The sequence below is a fragment of the Phlebotomus argentipes genome, unplaced genomic scaffold, assembly GCF_947086385.1.
Source record: "Phlebotomus argentipes unplaced genomic scaffold, Phlebotomus argentipes genome assembly scaffold_18, whole genome shotgun sequence".
In the NCBI taxonomy this organism is placed as follows: Eukaryota; Metazoa; Arthropoda; class Insecta; order Diptera; family Psychodidae; genus Phlebotomus; species Phlebotomus argentipes.
In genome coordinates, this window is record NW_026776177.1 from 1454491 (window position 1) to 1463981 (window position 9491).

General features: G+C 39.2%; 3 protein-coding genes across 8 annotated transcripts; all 3 read left to right on the plus strand.

The window, feature by feature from the left end:
* Positions 1-8: 8 nt before the first annotated feature.
* LOC132261035 (dnaJ homolog subfamily C member 5 homolog) lies at positions 9-4977 on the plus strand. Of its 5 annotated transcripts, XR_009468400.1 has the most exons (8): positions 9-214; positions 1159-1297; positions 1461-1613; positions 1677-1820; positions 2953-3021; positions 3316-3520; positions 3717-3829; positions 4684-4977. XR_009468400.1 is itself a non-coding variant. In XM_059759534.1 (7 exons), the coding sequence occupies exons 1-7, from the start codon at positions 195-197 to the stop codon at positions 4710-4712; spliced, it is 759 nt and encodes a 252-aa protein (XP_059615517.1). In that variant the 5' UTR covers positions 9-194; the 3' UTR covers positions 4713-4977. The 5 variants fall into 5 exon arrangements, 4 of the variants coding, with proteins under 4 accessions (XP_059615517.1, XP_059615518.1, XP_059615519.1 ...); XM_059759534.1 differs by lacking the exon at positions 3717-3829; XM_059759535.1 differs by lacking the exon at positions 3717-3829 and having other exon boundaries at positions 1677-1811.
* A 1038-nt stretch (positions 4978-6015) lies between these two features.
* Positions 6016-7812, plus strand: LOC132261034 (E3 ubiquitin-protein ligase parkin). Its single transcript, XM_059759533.1, has 3 exons — positions 6016-6380; positions 6454-7437; positions 7497-7812. Exons 1-3 carry the CDS (start codon positions 6126-6128, stop codon positions 7701-7703), a joined length of 1446 nt encoding a protein of 481 aa, XP_059615516.1. The 5' UTR covers positions 6016-6125; the 3' UTR covers positions 7704-7812.
* A 26-nt stretch (positions 7813-7838) lies between these two features.
* Positions 7839-9245, plus strand: LOC132261036 (UPF0389 protein CG9231). Of its 2 annotated transcripts, none has more exons than XM_059759538.1 (4): positions 7839-8000; positions 8076-8374; positions 8444-8553; positions 8644-9245. In XM_059759538.1, the coding sequence occupies exons 2-4, from the start codon at positions 8076-8078 to the stop codon at positions 8775-8777; spliced, it is 543 nt and encodes a 180-aa protein (XP_059615521.1). In that variant the 5' UTR covers positions 7839-8000; the 3' UTR covers positions 8778-9245. The 2 variants fall into 2 exon arrangements, with proteins under 2 accessions (XP_059615521.1, XP_059615522.1); XM_059759539.1 differs by having other exon boundaries at positions 7843-8000; positions 8444-8535; positions 8644-9225.
* The last annotated feature ends 246 nt before the right edge of the window (positions 9246-9491 follow it).

Sequence of the window (9491 nt, forward strand, 5' to 3'; positions counted from 1 at the left end):
GCGCTGCAGTCTATGTGTCATCCGCCTCGAGGAACTAAACAAGTTCCTCACTTTAAGTGTGCTCAGAATAAATGGAGATTTTTAACACTAAAATCAAGCTTCATTAATCGCAAAGTGATTGAAGAGTGACCGGTGGACTATTTGTCGAGATTCTGAATTGTTTGCTTGAGTGATTTTGCAACAGAAGACGCAAAATGGACAAGAGAAAATTGTCGTAAGTAAAAAGGGCTGCCTCGCCAGACGGAGGCGATCGATATTAGTACAGTGAGAAAAAAGCCATTCATTGTCACATGAAAATTGGTCTGGAATATGTCGCCAAGTGTATGGAAGACGCGGAATTGGCTGCGAAAACTCATAAATCGCAGACGTGGATTGTCGAGAAGGCGTGGGAGACCGTAAAAGGCGCTCCAAATGTCAGAATAGGGAAAGGAAGTTGAGGCATATTAGTCACTTTTCACGGAGTTTGAGAGTGTTAAATTTGGAGCTCCAATTCTATGGTCGCATTTTATAGATAGCCAGAGTGATAAAATGTGACGGAATCTCCTAGATTCCAGGACAAATGCACCGCGAATTGTAGATTGAAATGAGGACAGCTGCCAAATTGTGGCCTGAGAGAAAAAAGCACAGGGGTGGCCATAAAGTGCGTAACACTCCTCTAAATGATTGGTGACAATTTTATGAATTCGCATCTGAATATGTTGCCTGAATACACACATGTTGTGCATATAGTCGGGGGAAATTTAGAACAGGAGTTATTATTTTCTGAGAATAACCTTGTGGTAGCAGCAGCTGCTTAAAGCGTTTCTTCTTTTGCGCGGACGCAATTTGACACGAATCACAGAGAGAGCCCCAATTCAGGGGTGGATAGGTCAAGGCAATCAACAGCGCACTTCAAAAGTCCTTATGAGAAAGTTCCCAAGGAGCGCCAGATCTCCATTCCAACGCGTGGAGGACAAGTGCATATTCTCACGGTTGCCGTTTTCTTCTTCCTCCCTGTGATTCTTGCTGCATGAAGAAATCTTGGGAAAAGGTGTTTTTATCACAAAATCCTACTATCTTCGGGTATCAGGGAATCGCGAGAATTGTGTTGATAACGTGATAAATTTTCATGTTAAAGTTGTTACATGCTTTTTTCCTTCTCTCTCTGTGTGCTTTTAGAACTGCCGGAGATACTCTTTATGAGACTCTGGGATTGCCCAAAACTGCCACGGCTGATGATATAAAGAAGACTTATCGGAAACTAGCATTGAAGTATCATCCAGATAAGAATCCCAACAATCCAGAAGCGGCTGAGAAAGTGAGAACACAGCTATTTTCTTATGTTTGTTTGCATGAATTTTTCTGTGCATGATAACGAACTATGATTTACTTTTCTTCAAGTGGATAAAAACCATTGTTTATGATAGGCTTTCTCGCATGAGTCACAGTTTCACTGATAAAGCTCAATATTATTTTCACAGTTCAAAGAAGTCAATCGAGCGCATTCCATCCTTAGTGATCTCACCAAGAGGAATATTTATGACAACTACGGATCTCTCGGTCTCTACATTGCCGAACAGTTTGGCGAAGAGAATGTGAATGCCTACTTTGTGGTCACTTCACCGGCATGCAAAGTAAGCTAGAGTGGATTTGATCATGTAAGGAGTTGGAGGATTAAATACTGTTTTTCTTCGTAGGCGATCTTCTTAATCTGTGGCATCGTGACGGGATGCTACTGCTGCTGTTGCTGCTTCTGCTGCTGCTGTAACTTCTGCTGTGGGAAATACAAACCAATGCCACCTGAACATTCCGGAGACTATCACCATTTGAACGTGAGTGGTGTAGGTTGACGCTTTCATTCTCAACTAACATATCTCTGTTGTGTGACCACACATGTTCCTCACTGAACAAATCAGTTTACTTTTGATTACAATTCCCTATGTAAGATGCTAGAGAAGACAGGGCACATGCAAGAGCAATTTCTGCATGAGAACACACTCACGAAGGTGTAGTAGAGATATGGTGTCAATGTTTGTGAGGGGGGTGAAAAAGGAGGTGAAGGAGGAAGGTAAGTGCTTCCGTTTTTGCTGAAAAAAAAGAGCATTTTGATGTGTAAATACTTTTTGCCTCCCTCTCTCTCTCTCTCTTTGAGGGGAGAGGAAAAGATTCTCATGAGATTTCATCATCATTAAACTGGTGGCTGAGTGAGGGTGGGTATTCGAGAACATCATTGAATCATTTATAAACTGTCTAAAGCGCAAAATAATGTGAGACGAATGATGAGAATTAATGAACGGAAAGTGGCATAATTCAGGAATAAACAGAGATATTCCACATCATATAAATATTTATGTAACATTCATTATATTTAGAGTCTCTTAGAATTCATTCAGAGTTCTAATATTGAGTCTTTCAATGGGTGTGTAAGATCTATGATGGAGAAAAAAAATCAAAATCATCGGCAAGAAGTTTTGCATGCTTTCTTTTCTTACTCTCCAATTTCATCTACTGATCCAGTGTGTTGTTTTTTGATGAACTAATATAATTTGATACTAATGTGAATTTTGCTGAACTAATTCTATTATTAGTAGATCACATCATTGCAAAGTGGTTGTACTCCTGCTACTGAAAAAAATATCACAAAATCATCAATCATAATCATCTTCACACTTTCACATGCTGTTGTTTTTCTTGTTTTTCTGTTTTTGAAGATGACAAATCAGATTTTGTTCAAATTAACCTTTTTCTTATGAGTTCTTTTTAACCACTAAAACACAGTCTTATGTCATAGGAAACTGTACTGTTTTTTATTATTTAGTTTGTGTTTCTTACAACTGAGTTTGTTTTTTGGATTGGAACTTTTTTTTGGGCAATGAAGAACTTTTTTGTTCTAAACTTCATGCGGCATAAGTTTGTTCCAAAGGAATATATTTGGTTTTTGTTCTTTTTCTTTCTTCTTTTTATGTTTGTTAGCGAGATGGAGGCAATGCTAGTAATATGCCTGGAGGATCAGGTCCAACGACTCAACAGCCTAGAAGACGAGTGAGTAGAGACTTCTTAAGCCTCATTTCATCCACACCCACGAAAGAGAATCAAACCATTGGCATTATTCATGGCTTTTTATTTATATCCCTTTACTTTCCTTTGAGTTTGCATGATAATCTTAATATATATATATTTGTCAATTTCTCAGAGATAAAATCAAAATTAGTCCCCAGATCAAGTTATTCTCGCTGTGTAGAAAAAAAGGGAGTAATAGAGTAAAATTGTCAAATTGGGTGTTTTCCTCTGTGCTGTGGGAGAGACATTAGTGAGCGTCTGTTTGTCTGTTTGCAGGAGGATTTGGCTGATCTGGAGGATGTGAAGGTCGGCGGGGCTCCGGTGACTTCTCAGCCGACAGCTGGACAAGCCAGTGGCGCTGGAATGCCCGTGTACGCGATGCCACCGCCGCCGTCAGCTGCTCCTAGTACAAATCCCTTCTACGCTGGAGCAACAGAGTCCACTTCACTTAACACTAGTGAGCAAACCACTTATACTCCCGGTAAGTTGATGCCACGCAATCCATCATGCACTTAATTTGTTGTATAAAATATTCAAGGATTACTTTTTGGTGAGAAATTATCCAAGATATTGCTGTGTATATTAACACTTACAAATATTTCTTTTTCTCTTTTTCGTTTCGTCTTTCGCCTTTCCCAAAAAATATTCTCAAACAAACAAACAAAAAATACCTTCAGGACAATAAAAACATGCTCATTAAATAGCAGATCGGAAGAGTTTTCCAAAAACAATATTATACCTTTTCTCATATAATGGAAAATAAGCAGAAATGTAGGAAATATGTGTTGAGGTTTGTTTGATCTTTCTACTATTTTCACCTCTTTCTCTATTCTAACGAATTTTGCACACTTTTTATCCTTGTTTTTGATTGATATGGAATGTTCAGAGAGACATTTTTAGATGAAATCCTTTTGTAATTAAAAATTTTGAGTGTTTGATCTGCACGCAGAGTTGAAGAGGTTTTCTTTTTAAAATTAAAAGACTAATTGACTGTATATCTAGAATTCTATACTACCTAATCAAAGGTTGAGGTTCTTAAAGAAATCAAGTTGAAGGGCGATATTTTCTTTAACAAACACTGTATTCAATCTATTCTATGCTAATGATACTTTCTCTTCCAACTGCTCACAAATCTCTTATCATCCTTGTTAGAATGCTTTAGTGTGGTTGAGTGTTTTATTGGTTTTCTTTTGTAAATTATGTAAACTAATTGAAAAATGTTTTTGCCTTATTTTTAGAGATGAAAACTCGCTACTGACAACACTTTGTAGATAAATAACAGTGTTTCACAGTATTTAACAAAGCCATTATACATTAAAAAGCATTAATTAATTTTTATTGGAAGTAAGTTTTCTGTATTTCTCATCTTATCGCACTTTTTCTTGCTTACAATAATAATAACTCATAGTAAATTACCACTTTACTCTCTATACTTTTTTTCACCTCTCTGTTCACATTCATAGCTTGTATTGTGCTAATAAAATATAAATATGTATTCACACTTTTTCTGTATTGTTGTGCATTATTGCAAACTCACGAATAATATTTCTAAGTGTGTCAAAATTCTTTAAAATATCTTTATTTCTTGTGCTGAGTAGTTTTTGTGGGCATTTCGTAAGATGCTTTCTGATTTCTTTTTTGCAGGAATGACTTCATCTCCGCGACATGGTTGAACCCAATAAAAGAGAATTTTAATGTTAGTGTCGTAAAATTAAGTGGCGATGAAGTTAAAGTGAAGGGAAGCACTGAGGAAGTATACACACAAGGATATAAGAAAAAAAAACAATTCTAATCATGGAATTATTCGTTCGATGTACTTTTCAAATGGCATTTTTTTGAGAAGGAAAAGCCAGAAGAAACCAATAAAAACCAATCGTAGCACCAAATAACAATAATGGAAAGTAAAAAAAAATGCATCTTGAAGTATTTTCACGTGAAGAAAGAAGAAAGGAAAGTAATGGAAAATCTAGTAATCTTAATTGAACTTCACCTATGCTGCAGATTTATGATTAAATATTAATGAACATTAATTAAAAGAATATGTATTTAAAGAAAAGCAAGTAAATATTTACGTGTCTATTACATTTAAATTTATGAAAATAAATATTGTATGAACGGAAAAATATATTTACCTTGCTAGATTTGAAAGGAAAAAAAACCAATTAATCAAATTTGAGAAAAGGAATTTGACGTGTTTTTTCTTGATCTTTGAAAAAAAAAGTATATTTTTGTAAATATCCTAACAGAAAACAGCAGACGAAAATCTAGTATTTTTTACTAAACATTCAGCTTGAATTTGAAAAAATCTTTTTCGGTTTCACCCTTCATATTTCTTATTCTCTTTTTTTAACATTAGACAAGATAAATGAATATAATATATACTTGTTTGATAAAATTTCTATTTCGTACGAATATAAATGAAGTTAACTTATTGAATCATTTGCCAACAAAATTGATGTTTGAGGAAAAAAATCATTGAAGTCACGGAAGATAGTCATTTTACTCTTGTTAATATTCTTTAGACATAAATTTGTTAGAAGAGTATGTAAATGTACATTTGAAAGGTAAATAAAAGGAAAAATACCTAAATGTTAATTGACGAGTTAATTGAGGGAATATTTATTGAATAATTTTCAAGTATTTTGTATTTTTAGTTTATGACTTGAAATTGAAATTGAGATTGAGTCAAGAATTAGTGAATACACTTTTAGACAATATCGTAATCTTTAGTTATCACATACATATATCTTGATATTTTCTTTCATTATTACCTATAATAAAAAAATTCAATTATTATGTAAATGCTAATTATAGTAATGCAGAAGATTTTATGTATATCAACGAATGAAATAAAATCTGTATCACGTATTTAATCTGTTCATTTTCTCATTACCTTTTTGCTTTTTGCGGTGTGCAAACGAACCTGAGAAGCTTTTGCTTCGTGATTTTTCACAGTGTATTTTAGGAGATCATCAGCTGTCAAAGTGAAAGGTGGAGTGAAAAGACGAAAACAGAGTTCCATTCTGTGATTTTTCCCAATTATGATAGCAATTTCTCAGAGAACAATTGCGTTGTGTTGAAGTACAATGAATATTTTTGAGATCTTGAGGAATTTCATTGCGAAAATGTTACAAATACTGCTGAACAAGAAGAAAATCTCGAATGCCCTCAACGTGTACGTGAAGTGCAGCACGGGCAGCACGTTGTCCCTGGAACTGGACCCCAATTGGGACATCAAGAATGTGAAGGAGATCATCGCTCCGCAGCTGGGCTTCTCCTCGCCCGACGAGGTGAAGATCATCTTTGCCGGGAAGGAACTGAACGACGCAATCACCTTGAACGTAAATAGAATTGCGAGGCTCATGTCAGTTTTCGAGGTTCTTATGAAATTCTCTCTCAATCTCTGGGCTTCAGGAGTGTGACTTGGGCCAGAAGACCATCCTGCACGCTGTGAAGAGCAGAAGACAGCCGCTGAAGCGCCCTGGGAATCCCACATTGACAGAAGATGAAGCTGAGGCGGAAGAAACCTATCGACCCTTGTCTGAGAGTCTGCTGGAGGGCGAAACTGACACCCTGCCGAATGACCCAGACGACAGTGAGCTCCGGAAGACACCGCAGAAGGCTCAGTTCTTCGTCTACTGCTCGCAGTGCTCGAAACTGTGCGCAGGGAAGCTGCGAGTGCGTTGTGGCACGTGTCGCGGAGGCGCCTTCACTGTCCATCGCGATCCTGAGTGTTGGGACGACGTGCTGAAGCCCCAAAAAGTCAGTGGTCACTGTGAGTCTCAGCACATTCCCTGCGTGGCGAACATCTCAGAGGGAGATCCGCCCTTCGCTGAGTTCTACTTCAAGTGCGCCGAACATCCTTCCCAAGGTGAGGAAGACTACGCAGTGGCACTCAATCTGGTAAAGGTGAACTCCAGAGAAGTGCCATGTCTCGCCTGCACAGAGACCACTTCTCCTGTCCTTGTCTTTCCCTGTGAGGCTGGCCACGTGACGTGCCTGGACTGCTTCAGGGACTTCTGCCAGTCTCGCCTCGGCGAGAGGCAGTTCATCACGACACAGAATCTGGGATATACTCTCTCCTGTCCTGTGGGCTGTGCCGAATCCTTCATCGAGGAGACACATCATTTCCGATTACTGCCCAGGAACCTCTATGATCGCTACCAGCGCTTCGCCACTGAAGAGTTCGTCCTGCAGCAGGGCGGAGTGCTCTGTCCGCAGCCTGGCTGCGGCATGGGACTGCTGGTGGAGGAGGATTGCCGCCGTGTGCAGTGCCAGAATGGCTGTGGCTACGTATTTTGCCGCCAATGCCTCCAGGGATATCACTTGGGCGAGTGCATTCTCGACTCTGCGGCTAGGATGTCGGAGAATTTCCAACAATTCTCCGTAGATCCAAATGTAAGACAATCCAATTTACACTGAATCCCAGAGATTAACAATAATGTGGCATTTTTCAGAGAGCGGCCGAAGCAAAGTGGGATGAGGCGACTAAGACGACGATCCAGATCTCCACGAAGCCCTGCCCAAAGTGTCGCACGGCCACAGAGCGGGACGGCGGCTGCATGCACATGGTGTGCACGAGGGCGGGATGCGGCTTCGAGTGGTGTTGGGTCTGCCAGATTGCCTGGAGTACTGAATGCATGGGAGCCCATTGGTTTGGCTAAGTGACTGAAACTGATTTGTTTTCTGCATAGTACTGAGAAAATTGTAGATAAAGGATAAAAGCGATAAAAGCAATATTTATAAGCGTTGCCAACAAATTTACTGTGTATCCGTTGAAATTCAAGAAATCTAGGTTCCTCTCGGTGTTACCTGATGGGACGTCGCTGGCACAGTGTCAAGTGCGGAATATTAAGGAGTCTGATTTCATTTGTCTGGGAAAATTCTAGTGTAAATTTGATCTTATTAGAGACTACTAATAAACATCTTAAGCAACAGAAGGATTCCGCTGTTAAATCAAGGTGAGAATTCTCGACCACTTGATTGTGCAATGTAATGTGACGTTTGAGTACCTAATAAATTTTCTCCCCTATCAGATGATTCCTTCAGCATCAGCAGCGAGATTGAGTCTCTACCGACTCTCGTACCTCCAGAAGTCCGTGCCGAGTACTTTCAGCCTCCGATATTTGTCCTGCAACTCCAGGCAGCTGCAAAAGGAGACTTCCGGCGCACCAGCTTCAGTTCCCACCGAGCCGGCAAAGTCAAGTTCAGAGGATGCAAAAGAGGCAAAGCAGGCTTCGATAGGCAATTCGTACAAACCCGATAACTTCGATAAGCGCGTTTTGGTTTGGGCCAAGAAGTACAAAAGCATTGAAGATGTTCCCAATTATGTTAGGTAAGTCCTGTCTTTCTTCTAAACACCTTTGCAACTCTCGATCTAATTATTATTCTGCCTTCCATGCAGTCGCGAAGAGATGGAGAAAAGTCGCAGCAAGACGAGGATTCGTTTATCCAACTGGATGATTCTGGGCACTCTCTTGGGATGCATAATTATGGGTAAATTTCTTCCATTCGGTGGGCAAACTTCCATGAAAATCCCTTTGGGCAGTCAAAACTTATGATAAATAACAATCTTATCTTCTTCCCTCCGCGCACGCGGAACAGTTTACAGCGGCAAGCAGGCAGCTGAGAGGGGAGAAAGTGTGAGCAAGATGAGCCTGGACTGGCATGCTGAGCTGAAGGAGCAGAAAAAGGCGGAGGACGAAGCTGCTTTGGCTAAAGCGTACAATACCAAATAGAAGAAAATTGACGTGTCCCAGTGAAGGAAGGCATCCATCGAGATAGCAAGAGTGTATATATTCTCAAACTACCCCTTAAACTGTGTATAAAGCGCAGGAAGATGAAAAAAGGATTGATTGTTATGAAAGGGAGTCTTTCTAATGGCATGTAAAGCAGGAATTCTGTCTCTCGGAAGAGATTTATTTATCCAAGTCATTCAAACACAACGTTGCATTTGAATGTGTTTAATTGCTTTGCTTGCGCCCTTTTTTCCTTGCCCATCTTTGTGGTCGAGAGACGAAAGCATTAGTCTGTTAATCATAGTGAAGAGAGAGCAATGTGACTTCTCCATATTCTTCGTCCTTTTATTCACATATACGAGAGTATGTTAGAGTCAAATATGATAAATGCTGTTGAAGATGTTTCACAAAGAGATAATTGATCAAAGAAATATCTACATTGTTGATTCCTACGTCGCCTTTTGTGTGGAGAATCGAGTGGAAAATCCATAATAAGAGATGTGTAGTCATCTCATCTTGTTTCTTTTTGGACACTTTGAATTACTAAAGTTGCCGGGAACTCTTAAATTAAGAGAAGGCACTCAAGAGGTTTGTGATTTTGATCTTTGAACATTCCGTGAGACTTTATATGGATTTTCAGGTATTTTTCTCCAAATAATCATTAAAGACCATTAAGGTGGTTGAAAATTCCTCCTCTAGTTAGGCATCTTTGTT

Coding starts and splice junctions, on each gene's coding strand:
- LOC132261034 (XM_059759533.1), top strand. CDS start 6,126: ATGAATATTTTTGAGATCTTGAGGAATTTCATTGCGAAAATGTTACAA. Junction 6,381..6,453: donor ACGACGCAATCACCTTGAAC/GTAAATAGAATT, acceptor TCTGGGCTTCAG/GAGTGTGACTTGGGCCAGAA. Junction 7,438..7,496: donor AATTCTCCGTAGATCCAAAT/GTAAGACAATCC, acceptor GGCATTTTTCAG/AGAGCGGCCGAAGCAAAGTG.
- LOC132261035 (XM_059759534.1), top strand. CDS start 195: ATGGACAAGAGAAAATTGTC. Junction 215..1,158: donor ATGGACAAGAGAAAATTGTC/GTAAGTAAAAAG, acceptor GTGTGCTTTTAG/AACTGCCGGAGATACTCTTT. Junction 1,298..1,460: donor ATCCAGAAGCGGCTGAGAAA/GTGAGAACACAG, acceptor TTATTTTCACAG/TTCAAAGAAGTCAATCGAGC.
- LOC132261036 (XM_059759538.1), top strand. CDS start 8,076: ATGATTCCTTCAGCATCAGCAGCGAGATTGAGTCTCTACCGACTCTCG. Junction 8,375..8,443: donor GATGTTCCCAATTATGTTAG/GTAAGTCCTGTC, acceptor CCTTCCATGCAG/TCGCGAAGAGATGGAGAAAA. Junction 8,554..8,643: donor GGGTAAATTTCTTCCATTCG/GTGGGCAAACTT, acceptor CACGCGGAACAG/TTTACAGCGGCAAGCAGGCA.